At 39.9% G+C, this 27,024-nt stretch overlaps 1 protein-coding gene across 1 annotated transcript in view; it reads left to right on the top strand.

The window, feature by feature from the left end:
• The first annotated feature begins 2,769 nt into the window (after window positions 1–2,769).
• Window positions 2,770–27,024, top strand: part of ZNF644 (zinc finger protein 644) — a 260,602-nt gene continuing 236,347 nt past the window's right edge. The window contains exon 1 of the mRNA XM_053693127.1: window positions 2,770–3,232. Within this exon, the coding sequence (XP_053549102.1) occupies window positions 3,114–3,232 (119 nt within the window). The 5' untranslated portion in view covers window positions 2,770–3,113. The remainder of the gene's footprint in view (window positions 3,233–27,024) is intronic.

The following is a 27,024-nucleotide window of genomic DNA, read 5'->3' on the forward strand; positions in this document are numbered from 1 at the left end:
GAGGATCTGGAGAAGGGCCTCTTAGCTAGTTCCTTGTTGGGACAGTTTTGGCCCGGTCTGTTTTTCAGCCCCAGAGGCTTGTTGAGCTTCTGGACATACAATTTTTGTTAGGACTCTGACTGCGTTCAGGCCAGTGTGAAGATCTGATGCTCTTTCTTGTGGTTCTGGATCTTGCTCTTATGTTTTTGCATCAGGTTAACTTTGTACCTATGAATGAGGTTGTCTTCAAGTTGTTATCTTAGAAGTCATTTTACGTCTAAATATTGCTTCTGCGTACAGAAGTCTCTGTGTTTACGGCCTTGCAATGCAAATCTTCTTATCGGGTGTTCATGTTAGTAAGGCTGTTCTATGAACTTAATTCAGATTCCTCCTAAGGTTGTGTCAAATCGCTCCTTCAGTCGAGAATTTGTGGTCCATTTTTTATATCCTATTCCTTCTTAACGAAGGAACGTTTTCTACGTAATATGAGTCGTGCCTTAAAGTTCTATCTGCAGGCTACATGGGAATAGACAGTTTTCTCTGTTTATTATCTATCTGGGAAGTGTAAGAGTCAGAAGGCATCTTAGACTTCCTTATTTTTTAGTTGAGGAGTATCTTCCGCTTGGAATATGAGTCAGCGGGGCGCAAGCCTCCTCAGAGGTTTACGGCTCAGTTTTTTCAAACTGACGTCCTCTTGGGCCTCTGAAATAAGGCCTCTATGGATCAGTTTTGTTGGGCTGACTACTTGGTCTTCCTTACATTCTTTTTCCTAAATTTTATTGATTTTTTTGCTTCTGTTGAAACAGCCTTTGGTAGAAAGGGTTTTGCAAGCTGTGGTGCCCTCAGATGGGGTCCGCCTCTTCTTTTTTGCCCTCCCGTTAGCATTCAGGGTCTTCTGTAGCGTGGGTATAATTTCCTACAAGTAATGAATGCAGCTGTGGACTCCCTATATTCAGAAGGAAAACATAAATTATGCTTACCAGATAATTTCCTTTCCTTCTGTACAGGGAGAGTTCTCTGTTGGGTGGCCCTAAATTTTCAATTGTTCCTCTGGCACCTTTTTCACCCTGACATTTCTCCTACTGTACCTTGTTTCCTCGGCAGAATGACTGGGGGATGGTGGAAGTGGGGGAGGTATTTGAGCCTTTGGCTGAGGTGTCTTTGCCTCCTCCTGATGGCCAGGTTTAGTTTTTTTTCACAAGTAATGAATGCAGCTGTGGACTCTCACTGCATAATTTGTTTTTTTGCGAACTCTCCTTTCTTGGCTATACGTCAAACTGGCATACCAGTGAGGTGGGAGCAATTTAAAGTGCTCCTTGGAAGTTTTGGGATTCATTGCCTGCTCCTAGTGGGCTGGAGTTGTACCCTAGGAGTAATGGATCGTGGACTTCCACACCATAAAAAAAAAATGAATTTATCAGGTAAGCATAAATTTTGTTTTCTTCAAAGTGTTATGCATTGTATACATTTGCTGAGTCATGCACATCTATGTTGACACAACTATTTCCAGATTATCCACATTTTGTGGTTGTCTTAATCTCTAGTGCAGTGCTCTATGCACCTGGGCGCCATTTTCTATTTGCGCAACAGAAGCAGTGATGCAGTTGCGCAAATAGCGTAAGGAGTTGTGCATGCGCATTTCAAGTTGATTGCAGCCTTCCAAGCACGGGAGCGTGCTGTGATCAATTAACATGGATGCATGGTGACGCTCCGATTGGTTAAAAGAGCTGCCACTCAAATAACCCATATCAAAAATCGACGATAGGGGCTGCATTCAATGACGTAATGTAGCATGAATAAAAAGATTTATTTAGTGTACAGATGTCTTGGGTAATAAATAATCATATCGATATGCTAGTTAGGAGAAGACCTTTTAAAATATGTTTAGCAGTTTGGGAAAATTTACCATCGCTTTAAACACTGTAAAATAAAATGTTTGTCTAAAAAACAAACAAAAAAACTTGTAGCATACTGTCCTTCTTTTTTTTTTTTTTTTTTTTTTTTGTAACCACCAGACGCTATTTCCAAAACAGAGCAATTATTTTGTCTATAGTTGGTCATTTGTGTATAGCGCCTGTGTTTATGTAGTGTGTTTTTTTTTTTTTTTTACTAAAGAATTGAATCAAGTTTATGGGCTCCTTGTACGAAGCAGCAAGAGCTGCTCCGGAGCCTTCCCGCAATGTAAGGAGCAGCAGTCGTCAGAGGTGGCAAGGGAAAATCAGGGAGCTCGCTCCCCCTTCAGTCTCGCAATTGTAGGGGCGGGCATTACACACTGCGATAAGTGTGTAATGATACATACGGCCAGCGGGCAAACAGATCGGCTTGCCGGATGTAGCGAAGGCGGACGGACAGCTTCGCAAGTTGAGAAGCTGTCCGTCCGCCTCTTAGTACATGGGGCCGTGTGTGTGTGTGTGTGTGTGTATGTGTATATATATATATATATATATATATATATATATGTGTATATATATATATATATATATATATATATATATATATATATATATATATATATATATATATATATATATATATATATATATATATATATATATATGTGTGTGTGTGTGTGTATATATATATATATATATATATATTTCAGATAAATATAATCATATACATATTTACAATTTGCTGCGCTACTTACCCCATTAGCTGCTCTAGTTCTCATGCCGTGCCTGATGGCATGAAAAAGAAGCTCCCATTCTAGCCTATGGAAGTGCACTCTTGTGAGCGCAATGCTTCGCGTTTGCATTGCGCTCAACTTGTAACTCGGGGAAGCGCAAATATTGCTTTTGCAAAAGCGATATTTAGCACTCCACTTGTAATCTGGCCCTATATTGGCTGCGTGATACTGCAATGCATTTGTTTAGCCTCTTAAAGGCAAGCTTTTACAATTTTATATTTATTTGCGCATCATATTTTTAACATTTCCTGCTGTGCCTCCAGAATTTTAGAAAACCATCACCCATTGTGTTTATATAAATCCTTCTGCTTGGCACATGTTCTGTTAATTTTAAAAAAAAACAAAAAAAACACCTTGATCCTTAAACAGTTATTATTGCACTTAAGTGCTTATTTAATAATTTTGCTTTTTTGTCTATTTACAGGTAAACTTTCTAACTGTGAAACTAATGTGTACTGGTTCAGTGCTGCACAGGTTGCATATATTAACACATTTTCAAGAAATTTGTGACCATAACTACTTTTGTCCGTTTGTATTTTTCAGTCGCGTCAATGCTAATCTTGAAAGGTACATACTTGAAGAAATTACATTTACTTTTGATATTTTCTATTTTGAAACTATGCATTTTTATGCTATACTTTCCTCTTTTTTTTTTTTAACACTTCTGTCCTAGGTTTTTTCCCCTTTCTCTATTTGAAAATTTTCATCACACTTTTTCTATATTCTGTTTTAACTGTAGAAATGAATTTGCACTGACTGTGACTTGATTCATAATGTATAAATGTGTGACTTTGTAATTATTGAAATGTATACTAAACGGATGTCTCTGCACCAGTAAATGAAACTTTAAAATTGAGCATGTAATAAGCAAAAACTTGTTAGCAGCTTTAATTAGTGTTGAATCACAGCTAGAGGAAACCTTGCAACTGCAAAAATGTATTCATTTGGTAAGATAGCTGTGATTTAACAAAAATGCATACTAATGTTTCAGTTCCAGTGTGAATTTGTTTTTTTTTCCTTATACATGTATCAAAATAAAAACTTGAGTTCATCACAGAAAATATACACCCACCATCGAACAGATTTTAGATTGTGGAACTGGACAACCTTTAAGTGAATGTAAAGTTTAATGAGAAAGTGCCCGGCTTTTAAAAATACTCTTAAAAACAGGGGCACTTTAATTCTTACATTTATGACAGCAGACGGGGCGATCTTCCTCCCACAGCTCCTGATGTACTTAGCACAGCAATGAGGAAGCCATGAAACCCAAAATTTTCTTTCATGATTCAGATAGAGAATACAATTTTTAAACAACTTTCCTAATGTACTTCTATTATCTAATCTGTTTCTTTCTCTTGGTAACATTTGTTGAAGGAGCAGCAATGCACTACTAGCTTCTAAATGAACCACATGGGTGAGCCAATCGCATTCAATTTATATATGAGCCCACCAATCAACAGCAAGAACCTAGGTTCTCTGCTGCTCATGAACTTGCCTAGCTAAACCTTTCAGCAAATGATAACAAGAGAAGGAAGTAAATTGGAAAGTTGTTTAAAATTGTATTCTCTATCTGAATCATGAGAGAAAAATTTTGAGTTTCATGTCTCTTTAAATGTAAAGTTTTATTAATGATAGTTCCCCTGTTTTGGTGTATTTTTTTAAAAATCGGGCACTTTCTCATTAAACTTTACATTCACTTTAAAGGGATATGAAGCCCAACATATTTCTTTCATGATTAAGATAGAGCATGGTATCTCTTCAACAAAGAATACCATGGGAACAAAGCAAATTTTGTTTAATCAATGAAAATTGGCAACTTTTTAAAATTGCATGCTCGTCTGAATCACAAATATTTTTTTGTGTTTCATATCCCTTTAACTGTGATAAAACATAATTGAATAACCCTGAGATCCAGAAAAAAACAGTAGTGACATCACTACAGGGGGCCTGGGCTTCACCTGCATCATGTACTGGCCCTCTGTGTTCCCCTGAGAAAAAGCTCTCAATTTAAGAAACGTATAGATTTGTCTTTACAGTTTGGTGTGATTTCCATTATGGCCATCACAGTATCGCTTTACAGAAAATCCTTCCACCATAATTGGACAGAAAGGCTGTGCAAGTGCACAGACGAACCCGTGGGGAGAGATGGCTCATAAGTGTTGAAATAGGGGAGGCAACATATCCTTTGCCCTGGAGCCCACTGAGGTCTAGTTATGCCCATAACTGTAGCATAATCATGGGCACATAGGTTTTATACCCAGTCGCTTGGAACATGCTGGTATCACATTTCTAATTGTCAACATATTTTATTTTTTACTTTCTGCAGCAGCATGTTGCAAGTTGCTGCTACTATATAGCACTTGGTGATCTAGTGGTTGTTCACCTTGTCCTTAGCTACCGCTGGCCTGCAAATATAAATTCATGCGCACAAACCAATCAGAATATGTGGTCTGAACTTTAAACATTTGCCCACCCATGTCCCCACTCAAGACACATTTTAGCAGAAGCCAGGAAATAGGAGCAAGAATGCTATGTGGAATGGTGTGATAGAAGCCTGTTGCCAATATTTTTAAACCTCTACCTCTTAAATACTTACTTTAGTTTTGAATTCCAGGGAATACCCCAAAAAAGTTGCATGGGATTTGTTATCTGACCTGTGTGGCCAACAGGGACTGATTTAAAAAAATAAAAATAAAAAATCTCGTTGCAATGATTTTAGAATCTCCCTGGGACATCAGAAAAAAAAACTGTGTTCAAATTAAAGTGAATGTCAATTTTCATGATAAAGTGCTTGGTTTTTAAAAAAAACTATTAAAAAACAGGGGGCACTTTCATTCATGAAAGTTTACATTGCTAGCAGATTTTACAAATACTTCTCCTGAAACACCAGATCGCCGATCCCCGCCTGCAGCTCCTCTGTACTTCGTCAGCAGTGGAGCAAACCGGCTTCCTCCAATCTACGGCTTCCCCCCAAGGAGCGTCCATCTGGTGAGGCCACGCTGTGATTGGAGGAAGCCGGGTTTCGTCATTGCTGGGGTAAGTACAGCAGGAAGAAGCAGGCAGGGGATCGGCGATCCTGCGTTTCAGGAGAGGTATTTGTAAAATCGGTGCAATGTAAACTTTCTTGAATGAAAGTGCTCCTGTTTTTAATAGTTTCATTCACTTAAATGAAAGCACAAGTGTGGTTTTTTTAATTTATTTATTTATTTTTGTTCTCTAAACTAGGCATTGATTAAGGGACCTGAAACCAAATTCATGATTCAGATAGAGCATATCATTTTAAACAACTTTCTAATTTACTTCTATTCTCAGTTTTGCAAGAATGTTTTCCATTTGCAAGAGCATTAGATAGCAGCACGATTTCTGCCACGTAGTGCTCCAACACCTACTTGGGTACTAACAAAAAATGCCATGGGAACAAAGCAAATTTGATAATATAAGTAAATTGGAAAGTTTTTTTTTTTTTTTCTTTTTAAATTGTATCCTCTGTCTGAACCACAAAAGAGAATATTTTGTGTTTCCATATTCCTTTTAAAAGTATTTTTAAGTTATTTTTTACACATGGGTAAGAAGCTGGGCACTGTGTTGCAAAAGGCCGTGTATACCAATTTAATTAGCAAATTAATTTGTCCAGGGACACACTCTTAAAAAAAAAAAAAAAACTTCTTGAGTGTTTTATATTGCTCTCTTGCTGCGTCTAATTAAGGAACAGACTTTCTGTGGGCAGTAGGAAAAATTACAGTGTTTTTTAGGATTTTAAAACAAAAAAAAGCAAAATAAAGAATAAAAGTAATTTACAGAATTGTATGTATAATATATAGTATTTCAAATGTTTATAATCCTTAAAAAATAATATATATTTATATTATTATATCAATGTATGTTCGAAGTGTGCAATTAGAAGGACATTCCACACAAAACCAAATTAATGCATGAGTGCATTTCAAAATTTGAATATAAGTATTTCTCCAACATAGGTGTGTCCGGTCCACGGCCGTCATCCTTACTTGTGGGATTTCTCTTCCCAAACAGGAAATGGCAAAAGAGCCCAGCAAAGCTGGTCACATGATCCCTCCTAGGCTCCGCCTACCCCAGTCATTCTCTTGCCGTTGTACAGGCAACATCTCCACGGAGATGGCTTAGAGTTTTTAGTGTTTAACTGTAGTTTTTATTATTCAATCAAGAGTTTGTTATTTTTGAAATAGTGCTGGTATGTACTATTTACTCAGAAACAGAAAAAGAGATGAAGATTTCTGTTTGTATGAGGAAAATGATTTTAGCAACCGTCACTAAATCCATGGCTGTTCCACACAGGACAGTGAGAGCAATTAACTTCAGTTGGGGGAACAGTGAGCAGTCTCTTGCTGCTTGAGGTATGACACAATCTAACAAGACGATGTAATGCTGGAAGCTGTCATTTTCCCTATGGATCCGGTAAGCCATGTTTATTAAGATCGTAAATAAGGGCTTCACAAGGGCTTATTAAGACTGTAGACTTTTTCTGGGCTAAATCGATTCATTATTAACACATATTTAGCCTTGAGGAATCATTAATCTGGGTATTTTGATATAATAATATCGGCAGGCACTGTTTTAGACACCTTATTCTTTAGGGGCTTTCCCAAATCATAGGCAGAGCCTCATTTTTCGCGCCGGTGTTGCGCACTTGTTTTTGAGAGGCATGACAATGCAGTCGCATGTGAGAGGAGCTCTGATACTTAGAAAAGACTTTCTGAAGGCGTCATTTGTATCGTATTCCCCTTTGGGCTTGGTGGGGTCTCAGCAAAGCAGATACCAGGGACTGTAAAGGGGTTAAAGTTAAAAACGGGCTCCGGTTCCGTTATTTTAAGGGTTTAAAGCTTCCAAATTTGGTGTGCAATACTTTGAAGGCTTTAAGACACTGTGGTGAAAATTTGGTGAATTTGGAACAATTTCTTCATGTTTTTTCGCAATTGCAGTAATAAAGTGTGTTCAGTTTAAAATTTAAAGTGACTAGTAACGGTTTTATTTAAAAACGTTTTTGTTACTTTGTTATCAAGTTTATGCCTGTTTTAACATGTCTGAAATACCAGATAGACCTGTGTTCTGAATGTGGGGAAGCCAGAATTCCCATTCATTTAATAAATGTGATTTATGTGACAATGACAATGATGCCACGATGATTCCTCAAGTGAGGGGGTAAGCATGGGTACTGCATCATTCCCTCCTTCGTCTACACGAGTCTTGCCCACTCAGGAGGCCCCTAGTACATCTAGCGCGCCAATACTCCTTACTATGCAACAATTAACGGCTGTAATGGATAATTCTGTCAAAAACATTTTAGCCAAATGAACACTTATCAGCGTAAGCGCGACTGCTCTGTTTTAGATACTGAAGAGCATGACGACGCTGATATATGGTTCTGAAGGGCCCCTAACCAGTCTGATGGGGCCAGGGAGGTTTTGTCTGAGGAGAAGAAATTACTGATTCAGGGAACATTTCTCAACAAGCTGAACCTGATGTGATTACGTTTAAATTTAAGTTGGAACATCTCCGCATTCTGCTTAAGGAGGTATTATCCACTCTGGATGATTGTGACAAGTTGGTCATCCCAGAGAAACTATGTAAAATGGACAAGTTCCTAGAGGTCCCGGGGCTCCCAGAAGCTTTTCCTATACCCAAGCGGGTGGCGGACATTGTTAATAAAGAATGGGAAAGGCCCGGTATTCCTTTCGTCCCTCCCCCCATATTTAAAAAATTGTTTCCTATGGTCGACCCCAGAAAGGACTTATGGCAGACAGTCCCCAAGGTCGAGGGAGCGGTTTCCACTTTAAACAAACGCACCACTATACCCATAGAGGATAGTTGTGCTTTCAAAGATCCTATGGATAAAAAATTAGAAGGTTTGCTTAAAAAGATGTTTGTTCAGCAGGGTTACCTTCTACAACCAATTTCATGCATTGTCCCTGTAGCTACAGCCGCATGTTTCTGGTTCGATGAGCTGATAAAGGCGGTCGATAGTGATTCTCCTCCTTATGAGGAGATTATGGACAGAATCAATGCTCTCAAATTGGCTAATTTTCTTTCACCCTAGACGCCACTTTGCAATTGGCTAGGTTAGCGGCTATGAATTCTGGGTTTGCTATTGTGGCGCCAGAGCGCTTTGGTTGAAATCTTGGTCAGCTGATGCGTCTTCCAAGAACAAGCTACTTAACATTCCTTTCAAGGGGAAAAAGCTGTTTGGCCCTGACTGAAAGAGATTATCTCTGATATCACTGGGGGTAAGGGACACGCCCTTCCTCAGGATCGGCCTTTCAAGGCAAAAAATAAACCTAATTTTCTGTCCCTTTCGTAGAAATGGACCAGCCCAAAGTGCTACGTCCTCTAAGCAAGAGGGTAATACTTCTCAAGCCAAGCCAGCTTGGAGACCAATGCAAGGCTGGAACAAGGGAAAGCAGGCCAAGAAACCTGCCACTGCTACCAAGACAGCATGAAATGTTGGCCCCCGATCCGGGACCGGATCTGGTGGGGGGCAGACTCTCTCTCTTCGCTCAGCTTGGGCAAGAGATGTTCTGGATCCTTGGGCGCTAGAAATAGTCTCCCAGGGTTATCTCTGGAATTCAAGGGACTTCCCCCAAGGGGGAGGTTCCACAGGTCTCAGTTGTCTTCAGACCACGTAAAAAGACAGGCATTCTTACATTGTGTAGAAGACCTGTTAAAAATGGGAGTGATTCATCCTGTTCCATAAGAGAACAAGGGATGGGGTTCTACTCCAATCTGTTCATAGTTCCCAAAAAAGAGGGAACGTTCAGGACCAATCTTAGATCTCAAGATCTTAAACAAGTTTCTCAAGGTTCCATCGTTCAAGATGGAAACCATTCGAACTATTCTTCCTTCCATCCAGGAAGGTCAATTCATGACCACAGTGGATTTAAAGGATGCGTATCTACATATTCCTATCCACAAGGAAACATCATCGGTTCCTAAGGTTCGCATTCCTGGACAAGCATTACCAGTTCGTGGCGCTTCCTTTCGGATTAGCCACTGCTCCAAGGATTTTCACAAAGGTACTAGGGTCCCTTCTAGCTGTGCTAAGACCAAGGGGCATTGCTGTAGTACCTTACTTGGACGACATTCTGATTTAAGCGTCGTCCCTTCCTCAAGCAAAGGCTCACACGGACATTGTCCTGGCCTTTCTCAGATCTCACGGATGGAAAGTGAACGTGGAAAAGAGTTTCTCTATCTCCGTCAACAAGGGTTCCCTTCTTGGGAACAATAATAGACTCCTTAGAAATGAGGATTTTTCTGACAGAGGCCAGAAAAACAAAACTTCTAGACTCTTGTCGGATACTTCATTCCGTTCCTCTTCCTTCCATAGCGCAGTGCATGGAAGTGATCGGTTTGATGGTAGCGGCAATGGACATAGTTCCTTTTGCGCGCATTCATCTAAGACCATTACAACTGTGCATGCTCAGTCAGTGGAATGGGGACTATATAGACTTGTCTCCGAAGATACAAGTAAATCAGAGGACCAGAGACTCACTCCCGTTGGTGGCTGTCCCTGGACAACCTGTCACAAGGGATGACATTCGCAGACCGGAGTGGGTCATCGTCACGACCGACGCCAGTCTGTTGGGCTGGGGCGCGGGTCTGGGATCCCTGAAAGGCTCAGGGTCTTTGGTCTCGGGAAGAATCTCTTCTACCGATAAATATTCTGGAACTGAGAGCGATATTCAATGCTCTCAAGGCTTGGCCTCAGCTAGCGAGGGCCAAGTTCATACGGTTTCAATCAGACAACATGACAACTGTTGCGTACATCAACCATCAGGGGGGAACAAGGAGTTCCCTAGCGATGGAAGAAGTGACCAAAATCATTCTATTGGGCGGAGTCTCACTCCTGCCACCTGTCTGCTATCCACATCCCAGGAGTGGAAAATTGGGAAGCGGAATTTTCTGAGTCGTCAGACATTGCATCCGGGGGAGTGGGAACTCCATCCGGAAATCTTTGCCAAGTCACTCAGCTGTTGGGGCATTCCCAGACATGGATCTGATGGCCTCTCGTCAGAACTTCAAAGTTCCTTGCTACGGGTCCAGATCCAGGGATCCCAAGGCGGCTCTAGTGGATGCACTAGTAGCACCTTGGACCTTCAAACTAGCTTATGTGTTCCCGCCGTTCTCCTCTCATCCCCAGGCTGGTAGCCAGGATCAATCAGGAGAGGGCGTCGGTGATCTTGATAGCTCCTGCGTGGCCACGCAGGACTTGGTATGCAGATCTGGTGAATATGTCATCGGCTCCACCTTGGAAGGCTACCTTTGAGACGAGACCTTCTTGTTCAGGGTCCGTTCGAACATCCGAATCTGGTTTCACTCCAGCTGACTGCTTGGAGATTGAACGCTTGATCTTATCGAAGCGAGGGTTCTCAGATTCTGTTATCGATACTCTTGTTCAGGCCAGAAAGCCTGTAACTAGAAAGATTTACCACAAAATTTGGAAAAAATATATCTGTTGGTGTGAATCTAAAGGATTCCCTTGGGACAAGGTTAAGATTCCTAAGATTCTATCCTTCCTTCAAGAAGGATTGGAAAAAGGATTATCTGCAAGTTCCCTGAAGGGACAGATTTCTGCCTTGTCTGTGTTACTTCACAAAAAGCTGGCAGCTGTGCCAGATGTTCAAGCCTTTGTTCAGGCTCTGGTTAGAATTAAGCCTGTTTACAAACCTTTGACTCCTCCTTGGAGTCTCAACTTAGTTCTTTCAGTTCTTCAGGGGGTTCCGTTTGAACCCTTACATTCCGTTGATATTAAGTTATTATCTTGGAAAGTTTTGTTTTTAGTTGCAATTTCTTCTGCTAGAAGAGTTTCAGAATTATCTGCTCTGCAGTGTTCTCCTCCTTATCTGGTGTTCCATGCAGATAAGGTGGTTTACGTACTAAACCTGGTTTTCTTCCAAAAGTTGTTTCTAACAAAAACATTAACCAGGAGATTATCGTACCTTCTCTGTGTCCGAAACCAGTTTCAAAGAAGGAACGTTTGTTGCACAATTTGGATGTTGTTCGCGCCCTAAAATTCTATTTAGATGCTACAAAGGATTTTAGACAAACATCTTCCTTGTTTGTTGTTTATTCCGGTAAAAGGAGAGGGTCAAAAAGCAACTTCTACCTCTCTCTCTTTTTGGATTAAAAGCATCATCAGATTGGCTTACGAGACTGCCGGACGGCAGCCTCCCGAAAGAATCACGGCTCATTCCACTAGGGCTGTGGCTTCCACATGGGCCTTCAAGAACGAGGCTTCTGTTGATCAGATATGTAGGGCAGCGACTTGGTCTTCACTGCACACTTTTACCAAATTTTACAAGTTTGATACTTTTGCTTCTTCTGAGGCTATTTTTGGGAGAAAGGTTTTGCAAGCCGTGGTGCCTTCCATTTAGGTGACCATGATTTGCTCCCTCCCTTCATCCGTGTCCTAAAGCTTTGGTATTGGTTCCCACAAGTAAGGATGACGCCGTGGACCGGACACACCTATGTTGGAGAAAACAGAATTTATGTTTACCTGATAAATTACTTTCTCCAACGGTGTGTCCGGTCCACGGCCCGCCCTGGTTTTTTTAATCAGGTCTGATAATTTATTTTCTTTAACTACAGTCACCACGGTACCATATGGTTTCCTCCTATGCAAATATTCCTCTTAACGGCGGTCGAATGACTGGGGTAGGCGGAGCCTAGGAGGGGATCATGTGACCAGCTTTGCTGGGCTCTTTGCCATTTCCTGTTGGGGAAGAGAATATCCCACAAGTAAGGATGACGCCGTGGACCGGACACACCGTTGGAGAAAGTAATTTATCAGGTAAACATAAATTCTGTTTTTGCTAATATACTTATATTATCAAAAAATGCATCTAGTAAAAGTGATCACTGTTTTTAGTGAGCGCTTCTACTGTGCATGTGCACAAGTCACATTTAAATATTCCTCATGCACCAGCATTTTAAACAGTATTTCTACTCAGATCTGGTTGTGCCTTGTATTGTGTTGGCAAAGACTCAATTTACATTATACAAGCCATTGTTAATTCTCTGAGCGGACACAATGTCTAAAGCATTAGTGCAGGGGGCATTTTTAAAGAGGATTTGTGTGCACATGCACAGTAAAAATGCTTGTACTAAAATAATTTTTGCCAATATATGTATATTGCAAAAATGTTTAAAATTAAAAGGCACAGATTTGCATTTAATTTTTGGCTAAAATATCTCTTTAAACAAATGAAAAATGCATTACAAATATTATTATTGAATGAAATGTCATTATCGGTATACATAAAAATGGTATTAAAGCAAGCACTCTACTTTGAAGACAGAATAGGTTTTGTGGTAGGTTGTATTGAATTTGACTGACCGAGTCTCTTTCCTGAGAGAAATTACAGAATAATTATGGTAATATGCAATTATCACCTCATTTCTTCTGTAGTAACCTCAAGATGTATTGTATGAAGGGTGTTATATCAAATGCTGATAGCTGGCACAAATACTGATGCTGGACGTTTTTAGAGACCATAATAGACGCTAAGAATGCATTGTGGCAAAGTAATGTCATTTTGAAGAACACAAAAAAATCTGACCATTCTTGTTTTGTTAATAATAACTTTGGTTTGATTAATTTGTGCAATAAGTTGTATACTGTGTAAGTATGTTCCATGGAACATGGTATTTATTTTGGTATACTCTAGAAGGATGTCTTCTATGCTTTTGGTCACTTCAAGTTAATTGCAGACCTTTTTTAAATGTTTGATTAAAAAAAATAGCATAATGTATTTCTAACTAAAGCCAGTGTTAGTTAATGTGTTCTGTTTTCTCTTATTTTAAAGTGATGGTAAATCCTAGTGTTTTTAAAATGCTAGGATTTACCAGTGCTATAAAGGGGACTTTCAGTCAAAGTATAAAAAACTTGCTGACCTTACCACCTCTTAGCCAATATCTGTGCTAGCCGATCTCCATTATGCCATATGACTTGCATGTTATTAGTCAAGAGGTGGAATAGTCGCCTCACTTAGAAAATAGCGTTTTGCCGTGGGTGGCCGGAGGCTCTCAATTTGACCGAAACTCGCTGGAAATAAAGTTTTAGTATGGAGTTTTTTTATACTTCATGACAAAGTCACCTTTATTTTTAAGCACTTTAATGTACTTACTATTGTTGTTATTGATGGTGGTTATTATGATCAACATAGTGATTTTACTAAATTTAAAAACTTTCAAAGGATGATCTAAGCGTAAATCAGTTTAATAGATGCAATTTAATCTGCATGAGGCATTTCTTACTCAGAAATATGATTAAAATGTCACCAGCTAAAACATTTTACTTGCCATTTTTAATTTAATTTTATTGCCATATTTTTCTTTTGATTTTAAAAATGTTATATTTTAATAAAGCAACTGTTATAATTCCTTAAGTTTTGCTTCCCTGATTTTCAGGGGCATCATGGAAGTGGGAAGCGTCTGTTCTTTCTTTAAAGCCCTAACACTAGAACAGATGGATGGAGCATGTAAGGTTTTACCTCTGAGGTGGTAACAGTGAAGCCACTCATTAACACTGAATTTACCACTTCGTTAGCAGCATTGCTTCCTGTTGAAAAACACTAATATAGAATCTCAAATCTAGTGAGCATACTTTTGTTTATCTTTGATTTTATAATAAGCTGTGGCAAATTGTGACAAATTGGAATATAGCAAAAATGGAAACATTACATTTTATTCTAGAAAGTAGCATTCAGCATGTTAAAATAGAAGTATAGAATAACACGTTTTAAGTGTTTATAGATCTTCGATATTAAAGAAAACAAGTTCTCAATCTTTTTATTTTTTAATCTTGTACTCCAAAATATTTTTAACATTTATGTGACACTCAAAGGAAATATGAGATAAAAATGACAAAGGGCCAACACCAAAATGTAGGTGCCAAACAAAAGTTTTACATTTTTTTTTATCATGGGTTTTGTGTGTGTATTCTATAAGGATGACTTGTCAAATACTGGGTACCATGGACACATACAATTGGACTCTGCTGCTTATGCTATGTTTTCAAGGCATAGGAGTGGAGAGCCAGCAAGCTCAGGATCTCCAGTACAACTCTGCCCCCTCCCCAATTTGTGGTAGCTTTTCATTTATGTGTTGTCCTTCCCCTTTCTTCCATTTTAGATCTTGTCTGTGGAGATGTCACAGAGAGGCAGCATTCCACTTGCAGATAAGAACTATAGAGTAACACACACAAAGTATGTACATGTGTGTGTTTCACCAAAAAAATAAAAAATAAAAATATATATATATATATATAATGATAGCAAAAACTAGCACTCACTGGACTTTTCAAACACCAAACATTTAATGTAACGTTTCGGAGACAAAGTATCCCTTCCTCAGACAAAAGTGAAATGGCAATACATGCAGTATAAAAAGGCAAGCAAAGTGATAACCCCTCCCCCCAATTAAGACAAAAAAACCGCCAAAGTAGTAGTTATGATAACCACATAAACCAAAGTGACAGTGTTGCTAAACAAAACAACTTAATCTTGAAAGATTCATTTTAAGTAATCAAGTGGTTGAATATTGGAGTGCAAAACACTATATAAATGTGAGAAATGAGAATTAAAAAATATACACAAATCCAACTTATATGGAATCCTAAATTTGCTACTCACATATGTACAAATAGTTCCACAAGCATATCCCATTCAAAACTGCTTATTAGGGAGAGGTGGGAGGCACATACTAACACACGGATCTCACAGCCTAAATGTTCAAATGCCTAGGACCAGGTGCAAACACAACATGATTGGTATCTCCGGGTTATGTGGGGGTATTACCAGCTATTGTGAATTTCATTACTATCAAACACTAAACGCCAGCGATTTACAATAAATTTAACACCCTCACTGTGTGTCCAGATCGGCAAACAGATCACTAGAGATGAGTAATCCTCCAGGACCGGTCACGCCGAAAACCGGAAATTCAGGGGGCGTGTACTGACGTCACGTTGCCCTGGCAACAACAGAAACAGAGTGCACAATCAGCGCATACACAGACAGCTAGTTTAGTACACGAAAGAAACATGTGAAAGCTAAGAGCCAAAGCAAACAGAACCATCGCTAAATCAAGCGGTGACCACTAAGTGCGACTGACAAAAGAGAATTTTGACAAAGTCCACACACATCACTCACTAACACTAATATCACCCGTGACCCAATAAACAGCATCTCAAAGTTAAATATGTTCATTCATTCATTCATCGTAAGCACAAGAGACAACAAGAGGTCCTGAGTAGTAAAGGAACTAGACTAGAATACAGTGCAAATAATTAAATAATAAATATTAAGTCATAAATCTTATAAATACTAATGAGCTTACAGATACAGTTCCCAGTGCTGAGGGACTAAAGATAAATACTGGGAAGTAAATAAATATATAAGTGTGAAAATTAGACAATATCAGAGTAAAGCACCTAGGGGTTCAATTAAAAAGCAACGAGTTTGTTCAATACATGATTCCTGCCATGTCACCCATCAATACAAATCAATTGTCACAACAGATCAAAGTGAACAGCATAGAACACTTATAAGCATCACTCACCACAAGTGATGGGGCATAGAGACCTTGGGGGTAGAACCAACTCTATTCTCAATATAAAGAGGTTATCTCATCAGTAAGATTACACAAACATACTTAGAAAGCAGAAAAATCCGCCCCCGGACCACAGTGAACCATATGTTTGCTTGCACCAGGTCTAAACATAGAACAACTGTGAGCATATAAGAATAAAAAAGTATAAAAAAGTCAAAGAATCAACAGATAGACTTAGAATATTGGATTACTAATCCAGACTTGCAAGGGATGACGGGGCATATAGGCACACACAGTCACCCTAATTACAGAATGGATCTGGACTCTCATGTGGGAACAAAATGGAACGTGGCTCTCTAAAATAATCAGCAGAACGTGACTCTCAAGAGGTAAGTCCATAAACATTTCTTCTGATGTGGGTAGTTAAGACTACAAAAAGCAGTGCCAATCTACCACAGTGTTAAGTCCATTGGGTTGCGTTGTCTTCAGGCGGTGGATCTACCTCGCTTCTGTTTGTAAAAGGATCGTGTTGCGGTCACCTCCACGTCTCAATGGGGGAATGTGATCAATCAGAATGAACCGCAAATCATTCACTGTGTGTCCAGCTTCAACAAAGTGTCTAGCCACCGGTTGATCACTTTTCTGGTTCTTCAATGCTATCCTGATAGCCGACCTGTGGTTAGCAAACCTTGTCCTGGCGTCGTCGGTTGTTTTGCCGACATAAAAACGCCCGCAGCAACAGTTAAGAAGATAAACCACGTGTGTTGTCGTACACGTGATAAAGTGTCTGATCTTGAATCTCTTGTTAGTATGAGGATGGGCAAATGTTGAACCCGTCAACATAGAGCTGCAGGTCGTGCAGCCGGTGCACCTATAGCAGCCATTTTTCTTCTTCCGCTGCAGCCAGTTGGATGGGGTGTAGCAGTGAGCTGGATCAGTGATCATTAGAGCATCTTTCAAGTTCCTATTCCGCTTAAATCCCACTCTAGGATGTTCCCACTCATCAAATGGGAGGGAAGGATCGCTCTTTATGCTATCATTATCTACTACCCACTAGCACCCTGGCAGCTGAATTTGGAAGTGAGAGTGCTCATCTTGGCAATATATATATATATATATAATAAATTTATTATATAAGTGCAATTATTCGTTATTGGCATTCGTTTAGTGAAACAAATGTTGAAAATGACAGTGGGCTGTAGCATTTGGCCATATATAGTCTGATTTATTAGAAAAAAAAAGTGCCCCCACTCAGCTACTTTATTTTCTCTGGAGAAGTGTGTGTATTTCTTTTTAATGGCAGTGAGAGTCCACAATTGAATTCATTACCTGTGGGAATTCAACACCTGGCCACCAAGAGGAGGCAAAGACACCCCAGCAAAAGCATTAAATATCTTTCCCATTTCCCCTACCCTCCCAGTAATTCTTTGTCTCCTCTACAAGGAGGTAGGCAGAGAGAAGTGCTTTAACGAAGATTGAATTTTATTATTCCTTAATACATTGTTTCCTGCAAGCAATGACAGGGGTATGTTTAGCCTTGTGATTCTTGTAGTAAGTGTATTGGTGAATGATGGCCTCTGGATGTCGCAGGGAAGTTTCCCATTTCTCCTTCTAGTTTTCAGTGACTGCTTTAATTTGTTCTCAGGTCCCTGTCAGATGGAAGATGGTGCTGTCAGACCTGGAAGGTTGTCTGTACACCACAGCAGAAGACCTGCGGGTTAGTCCCCTTCTTGTTGCTCTTACCTGGGAGGCTCAGCTTGGGACACTACAATAGGGTGACCTGGTCACCGGTTGCCTCATAAGGGGTCTATATTTATTCTAAAAGTCTCAGTAGTGGGATGTGAAGATATTTGGCAAGAATTAAAGGGACAGGAAACCCCAAAATTTTCTTTCATGGTTTGGATAGAACATAACATTTTAAACAATTTTTCAATTTACTTCTGTTATCAAATTTACTTCATTTTCTTTGTTATCCGTTGCCGAAGGAACAGTATTGCACTACTGGTAGCTAGCTGAACACATCTAGGTAGCCAATCACAAGAGACAAATGTGTGCAGGCACCAGTCAGCAACCAGCTCCCACTGGTGTATATGTGCATATTATTTTTCAACAAGTGATACCAAGAGAACGAAGCACATTTGAAAATAGAAGTGACTTTAAAAGTGTTTTAAAATGACATACTCTATCTGAATCATGCAAGTTTAATTTTGACTTTCCTATCCCTTTAAGGATTAGGATCAATCTCAGAAGGAATTCCCTTATCGGCATCGGCCCCTCCGATTATCGCGGAGGTTATTTGTACCACCACACAACGCTTGGGGCTAATTGGTGACTTGATTGTACAAAGGGGAAGGGCACTTAGCCTTTATTAGTTCCTAATTTCCCACAAGTTATTTATGTTTAATGGGCGCGATCGCCTTTACAGGCACTTTGAGGCCTGGGGGCGGACAACGGCTTCTTCCTGCGCTTGCAGTAGTGCTATAGCAGGAGTGCAGTCAGCTCGTGGAGCAACTGATACACTGCTTGTCTAGTTCCTGTCTTGTCAGGAGCGACATCTGGTCGGATCCTTCAGTATTTCTTACTGGTAGTCCTGGAGGTGGTGAGTTACTCCGGTATTAGCATTGGGGGGTCTGAGTGTGCCTTGAAGAATTTTTTCCTTTGTTCATTGCCAAATGTCCTTATACATATCATGGAGGATCCAGAATTGTCTATTTTCTCTGAAGAGGTTAATGTTTCCATTATTATGGATTCAAACAAATGTATGTTATGTAAAGTGACCAAAGTGTGCCCTCCTTCTCAATTGTGTGCTATTTGTTAAGGTTCTGTGCTGCAGTCTCGTTCTACAGTTCCCAAACCTAGCACTCCTACATTTTCCCCTTTAACGCAGGTTAACCCTTCAGCGCCCTCAACTTCTCAGGACTCTGCTAACACTGAAACGCCAACCCTTGTCCCTCGGTACCCTTCTCCTGATATTTCACAAGCAGTCCCCTCAACTGCTGCGGTGGTTTGCCTCCCTATTGATTTTGCAGCGCAACTATAATCTGCAGTATCTGCTGCACTGAATGCTTTTCCTATTTCCGGAAAGAGGAAGAGAAAGATGAAGCATGTTGTCAGTATATGGCCGGGTTATAATACAATATATTTAATAATTATTCTTTAAATTAAACCACCAATAAAATGCATATAGAAAACAATTAAAATGAATGTAAATACCTAAATTCTTTATATTCGTTAAATTTATAGACACATTGAATTATATTTATAGGAACCAGGTTATGAATCAAGCTGTACACGTTTATGCTGTTATAATATGCTATACAAAGATCATAAAATTTACCTTATTCACAATAATCTCCCAAATCAGAGTTGCATTTAAATATCACAATGAGATGCCAAGGTATGGTTTGTTAACTTCCAGACAAATATACTTAAGCTATTTAACCCACAAATGTTTCTATACAATTCTAATTTAAACACCAGAAGTTATATATATTCTTAATGTAAACAGCCAGTTTATATGCCAATTTATCTAAGCTGAAATAAATTCTTAATTATCTACAATTAAGACAAATTCTAAAATATATTTGCAAGGATAAATTACTTAGCATACAAAAGACAAGCTTAAAACTATACAGGACTGTGAATATGAGCTTAAAATACAAAGTGTACTTTTAAAATTACTAACTGCAATTTAGTTATAGTTGCCAAATACCTTTGATTTAAATAGTAAAAATATAGAACAGTCATACATCACCAAATAAGCAAATCAATATTTCCAGGGTTCCTCTGATAAATCCAATTTCACCTCATAAATTAAGAGGCAATTTTTGCAAGATGGATGAAAATTAGGCCCAGGTTGCTTTATAATAGACTGGATCGCAAGGCAGCAGTTTGTCAGCCAAAAATTCAGCAGCAGCAGCCCTCTTTTTCTCTCTTGCCTGGGGTTATATCACGCAATATAATCCCACCCCTTTTTATTCTAATCATTAGTGAAATTAGGATGATAGGCCCGTCGGAAGCTTGTCCCTGATTGGCTATTTGGGAGGCGCCTCCCTGATTGGCTACTGGGAAATTTCATTTTCAACAGCCAAATGTATTTTGGCTGTAATACTGGATTTAGGCCATCGGGGGCAGCAAACAGACAAAGTTTCATTCAAATATTGCTGCAGTTAAATTATCTAATCTATAAAATGCTTATCAAATACACTATTTCTTTATATTAATAAACCTGTCTGGTCATATGTTTAATATACATTGATCATATTTTGTAATTTTTCCTGATTATTTGAATATGAAACATCAGTATTATTTCTAACATCATATTATTATTATCTTATATTCATATAAAAACACAGCATATTTCATATTCAGTACATCCCTTTCTGAGTGCCTAAAACATATGACACAATTTATGGGACAACCACACATGTATTTGTTAGATGCCTGAAAAATAAAAAGAATAGGTTATTTATATTTTTCATTTAGCAGACATTCACATTTAATACGAACAGACAATTTCATATCAATTTATTTGTATCTAGTATTTAATAGTCTGAGGCACATAGTTAATGTTTGAAAACTATATATATATGATTTATCCAAACTTCGGAACCTTAAGACTTCTATGATTTAAAAAAAAATAAAATAAAAATACATAGGTTAAGACACGTTGAAATCTGGATTCTTAGATTTTCATCTTCCAATATTACCCTTCTTGGGCATAGACAATCTCCCAGATTTTTATGTTCATATTTAATGTGTCTGAATATATACACGTTTATTTAAGTGTCTTAAACTTACATGAAAATTTGGCACAATTCTTTTTGTAAGATTTATTTTTCCCATGTCATACAGGTAACTTGAGTTCAGATGCCTTATGTGTATTTAGATCTCAGCAGGGACAATTTATCACCTATACGCTAAGGGCTATTTCCTGGGCCTTAGTGTTTGCTTATCTGATTTATTCAGACTTTTAGGCTCCCTCTGTATTGAGCAGTGAGGGGGTCTGTAAATCTATTATCCATTTTGGGCAGGAAACTCCATATATGGACCTACACATCTGAGGGTTTCAAAATGCTAATATTTACTTTGAAGTGGCCCACTGATCTAAGAAAGGACTGCCTGAACTAATTAGACCAAATGTTTCAGAGCAAGAAGAAGGGGGTGTCTCACCAGCCAAGACCATCTCATATCACATTGGATTTCTTTTTAATGACACGATGAGTCCACAGATCATCTAATTACCATTGGGAATATCACTCCTACCCAGCAGGAGGCGGTAAAGAGCACCACAGCAAAGCTGTTAAGTATCACCTCCCTTCACTCCCACCCCAGTCATTCTCTTTGCCTACGTTAGAGCAAGGAAGTGGTAAAGTTAGGTGTTAGAAAAAGATTCTTCAATCAAGAGTTTTTTTTTAAATTTTTTTTTAAGTAGTGCAAAATTTTGCTGCTTTGTCCTAGGGTGTAGCCGTAGTCCATATCAGTCTCTTCAGTAGAGCAGTGGTGGCTTTAGATCAATGGGAACTTGTGGGACATAATTCTCACTGCGCCTCCCATATACTGATGCTTCCCTAACTATGAAAGCCTGAGTAAAATTACTCAGTCTTTTCTTCTTTTTTTTTTCACAGGTCTATGTGAGGGAGAGGACCTCTCAAACCTGGGAGCTGTCGGGCAGGTTAGGAGGTAAGTGCAGACTTTATTTTCTGGGATGAAAAAGAGACTCAGAATAAGTTGGGCACTTTATTTCTAATGGGACACACACTATGGCTCAGTGGAATTTGGGCTCTTTATTGTGGACAACTTGGGCGCAGACCCTGGGGCTAGAAATTTAAGGCATGGTTGGTTCCACTACTCCCGGCGGTTTCACTTTTATATAAAACAATATGCCGACCAGGAGATATTTTTTTGATGCCCACGATAAGCGGACCTAGAGGAGGCGGTAATTTGTGTTGCACACCTTTTTTCCCTTCCTGGTGATTGGAAGGGGAAGCATTATAGAATCTTTATATTACACATTCTCTGTTATTTATGTGCTTTCAAGCATCGGAGTCCGGTTCCTGTATATCTTGCTGAGTTCCGGATCTGTAATTTTAGAAACGGCTCCTGCCCAAGAGAGAGAGCCGGTGTCAACAAGCAGGTAGGCACCTCAGCAAAGCAGCTGAGGTGTAGAGGTGATTTGCAGTATTGGTTAGGTTCACTGTCCTCTCAATACAAAAAGTAAAAAAGTTACCGTTTAAAATTTAAAGTAACTAACGTTTTTTCTGTTTAAAATTTTATTAAAAATTTCAACTTTTTATTTGATATTTGGTTCCATTGTGAGTCAGAATGGACCAAGAGGCTTTGCAAAATGCCACTTGTACTTTGTGTTTTACTGCCAATGTGCAACCACCAATCCCTTTCTGTTCCTCATGTATTGAGAGAACGTTAAATTATAGGGATAGACTTTTTTTTTCTGAGCCAACATTTTCCAAGGCAGATGCTGTTCAGGAGTCTGACAATGTTCAATAATATGCCGCAGCTTTCTCCTCAAGCGTCCCAACTTGTATCGTCCACACATGCAGTGCCCTGCGCTTCCTCTTTAACTCCTACTGGGGTTACGTTGCAAGACATTGCTTCACTCATGTCTTCTGTGGTTTCTGATGCATTATCTGCCTTTCCCATGCTGCAGGGAAAGCGCAAGAGGAAAAATAGATTTTCAGTAGGTGAGGTTACTGACGCAGTTGTTGCTATTCTGGATGCCCCCTCCCAAAAGCCTGAGGAGGAGAATATTTCGGTAGCATCTGAGGGGGAAATCTCAGACACTGACAGTATAATTCCTCCTTCTGATACTGAAGTTGTATCCTTCAGGTTTAAGCGAACATTTCCGTCTGTTACTTAAGGAGGTTTTAGCTACATTGGACGACAACGACACTATGGTCGTAGTTAATCTGAAGAAATCCAGTAAGCTAAACAAATATTTTGAGGTAATTTCCGTGGTAGAGGTTTTTCCTGTACCAGACCGAGCTTCTGAGATCATTGCTAAGGAATGGGAGAGATCGGGTATCCCTTTTTCTCCATCTCCTATATTTAAAAAGATGTTTCCCATAGACTCTATCAAGAAGGCTTGGCAATCAGTTCCCAAGGTGGAAGGAGCTGTTTCCACCCTGACCAAGAGAATTACTATCCCCATAGAGGATAGTTGTGCCTTTAAAGATCCTATGGACAAATAATTAGAGTGGTTACTTAAAAAGATGTATGGTACACCAAGGTTTACAATGGCAACCAGCTTTGTGCATTGCTACTAGTGCGGCGGCATATTGATTTGATGCGTTGTTTGATGCTATTAGGACAGACACTCCCCTTGATGAGATCCAGGATAGGATAAAAGCCTTTAAATTGGCTAATTCCTTTATTACTTCCCGACAGGTTATCAAACTGGGAGCAAAGATTTTCAGGTTTTTCTGTTCTAGCCCGCAGAGCCTTATGGTTAAAACCTTGGTCTGCGGATGTATCATCTAAGTCTAAACTTTTAGGGATTCCTTTCAAAGGGAAGACCTTGTTTGGACCAGGCTTGACGGAAATAATCTCTGATATTACGGGAGGTAAGGGTCATCTTCTCCCTCAGGATAAGAGAAACAAGCAAAAGGGACGTCAGAGTAATTTTCGTTCCTTTTGAAATTTCAAGGGAAATTCTTCCACTTCCAAGTAAGAACAGTCTAAACCTTCCTGGAGACCCAATCAGTCTTGTAACAAGGGAAAATAATCCAAGAAGCCTGCTGTTGAATCAAAGACAGTATGAAGGGCCTGCCCCCGATCCGGGACCAGATCTTTTAGAGGGCAGGCTTTCCTTCTTTGCTCAGGCTTGGGTTCGAGAAGTTCAGGATCCCTGGGCAGTGAACATAGTTCCCAGGGATACAAACTAGAGTTCAAAAGTTTTCCTCCCAGAGGCAGGTTTCTGCTTTCAAGATTATCTTTAGACCAGACAAAAAGAGAGGCGTTCTTGCACAGGACCTCTCCGACCTGGGAGTAATAGTCCCTGTTCCAATGCTGGAACGGGGTCTGGGGTTTTATTCCAATCTGTTCGTGGTTCCCAAAAAGGAGGGAACCTTCAGGCCAATTTTAGATCTCAAGAGTCTAAACAAATTCCTCAGAGTACCGTCCTTCAAGATGGAAACTATTCGTTACATTCTTCCTTTGGTCCAAGAGGGTCAATTTCTGACAACGGTGGATTTAAAGGACGCGTACCTGCATGTTGCCATTCAGAGGGATCATCACAAGTTTCTAAGGTTTGCCTTTCTAGACAAACACTTCCAATTCTTGGCTCTCCTTTCCGTCTTGCTACAGCTTCCAGAATTTTCTCAAAGGTTCTGGGATCTCTGTTGGCGGTGCTCAGATTACGGGGCATTGCAGTGGCGCCCTATCTGGACGACATCCTGGTCCAGGCACCATCCTTTTAACAAGCAAGTTCCCACACGGAAATGTTGTTATCCTTCCTGCGATCTCACGGTTGGAAGGTAAATTTGGAAAAGAGCTCCTTAGTTCCAAATACAAGGGTAACTTTCTTGGGAACCCTAATAGATTCCCTATCAATGAAGATTTTTCTGACAGAAGTCAGGAAATCAAAGATTTTCGATTCTTGTCTAGCTCTTCAGTCCGTTCCTCGGCCATCAGTGGTCAGTGCATGGAGGTAATCGGGCTGATGGTGGCGGCAATGGACATCATCCCGTTCGCTCGTTTCCACCTCCAGACCTCTGCAGTTAAACATGCTCAGTTAGTGGAACTGAGATTATGCGGATTTGTCTCTACGAATTCTACTGGAGCTGGAGAAAAGGGATTCTCTTCAATGGTGTTTGTCTCAGGATCATCTCTCCCAGGGAACCTGCTTTCGCAGACCCTCCCGGGTGTTTGTGACAGACGCCAGCCTTCTAGGATGGGGAGCAGTCTGGGGCTCCCTTAAGGCTCAGGGAGTTTGGACTCAGGCAGAGTCTGTTCTTCCTATAAACATTCTGGAGCTGAGAGCGATCTTCAATGCTCTTCTGGCCTGGCCCCAGTTAGCCTTTGTCCAGTTTATCAGGTTCCAGTCGGACAACATAACTTCAGTGGCTTACATCAATCATCAGGGAGGAACGAGGAGTTCCTTAGCAATGACAGAGGTAGCCAAGATAATTTGGTGGGCGGAGACTTACTCTTGCTGTCTGTCGTCGACCCCTGGGATGTGGATTGCCAACTGGGAGGCGGACTTCCTGAGCAGACAGTCTTTTCACCCGGGGGAGTGGGAACTCCATCCGGAAGTGTTTTCCAGCCTGATTCTCGAATGGGGTCAGCCAGAATTGAATCTCATGGCATCTCGACAGAATGCCAAGCTTCCGAGGTACGGATTGAGGTCAAGGGACCCTCAGGCGGTGTTGATAGACGTCCTGGCGGTACCTTGGAATTTCAGTCTGGCATACCCATTTCCTCAGTTTGCTCTTCTTCCTTGGGTCATTGCTCGAATCAAGTAGGAGAGGGCGTCGGTGATCTTCATTGCACCGGCTTGGCCTCGCAGGATTTGGTATGCAGGCCTGGTGGAAATGTCATCTCTTCCACCTTGGAGACTTCCGTTGAGGAAGGACCTTCTACTTCAGGGGCCCTTTCTTCATCCAAATCTAGTTTCTCTGAAGCTGACTGCTCGGAGATTGAGCGCTTAATTTTATCCAAGCGGGGCTTTTCAGAATTGGTTATTGAGACCATGATTCAGGCTCGTAAACCTGTGACTAGAAGGATTTACCATAAGATATGGCGTAAATACCTATATTGGTTTGAATGCAATGGCTACTCTTGGAGTAGAGTTAGGATTCCTAGATTCTGTCATTTCTCCAAGAAGGTTTGGAGAAGGGATTATCGGCAAGTTCCCTAAAGGTTCAAATATCTGCCTTGTCTATTTTGTTACACAAACGTCTGGCAGACGTTCCAGATGTGCAGTTGTTTTGTCAGGCCTTAGTCAGGATCAGGCCTGTGTTCAAAACAGTTACTCCTCCCTGGAGTCTTAATTTAGTTCTTAAGGCTCTTCAAGGGGCTCCGTTTGAGCCTATGCATTCCTTAAAAATTGTTATCTTGGAAAGTTTTGTTTCTAGTGGCTATTTCTTCTGCTCATAGAGTGTCGGAGCTCTCCGCATTACAGTATGAGTGATATAGACTAGCCCTGGTTAAGAATAGATAGTCTAGACAATGTCCTGTATCCCTTAGATTCTGGGAGGAAGGGGGGGACTCCAAACGATTTTCTTTCCTTTTTTTTTTTCTCTCGCTCCTTTTTTCTGTTTTTTTCTTTTTATTCCTTCGTTTTCTGTTATATGTATATACAGGTGAAAATTAGCCACTTTATTACAGTGCTTATCGGATAAATGGATAAGGGCGATATTGACATGAATGGTTGTTTTTTTTTTTTTTTTAATGTATAAAGATTGATATATTGAGGATTGTATTTCTGATATATGCTCGTCATGTGAGACACTGAATATGTAGAGTGCATGTTATTTTTCTTTGTTTTTTAAGTGGCTAAGACTAATAAAGATATAAAAAAAAATACAGTATGAGTCACCTTACCTTATTTTTCGTTCGGATAAGGTAGTTTTACGTACAACGTTAGGTTTTCTTCCTAAAGTTGTTTCTGAGCGGTACATTAATCAGGAGATTGTGGTTCCTTCATTGTGTTCTAATCCTTCTTCTCAGAAGGAACGACTTCTACACAATTTAGACGTGGTTCGGTCTCTAAAATTTTATTTATAGGCTACCAAGGATTTTCGTCAGTCCTCTGCCTTGTT

This window comes from Bombina bombina, chromosome 10 (assembly GCF_027579735.1).
Source record: "Bombina bombina isolate aBomBom1 chromosome 10, aBomBom1.pri, whole genome shotgun sequence".
Classification (NCBI taxonomy): domain Eukaryota; kingdom Metazoa; phylum Chordata; class Amphibia; order Anura; family Bombinatoridae; genus Bombina; species Bombina bombina.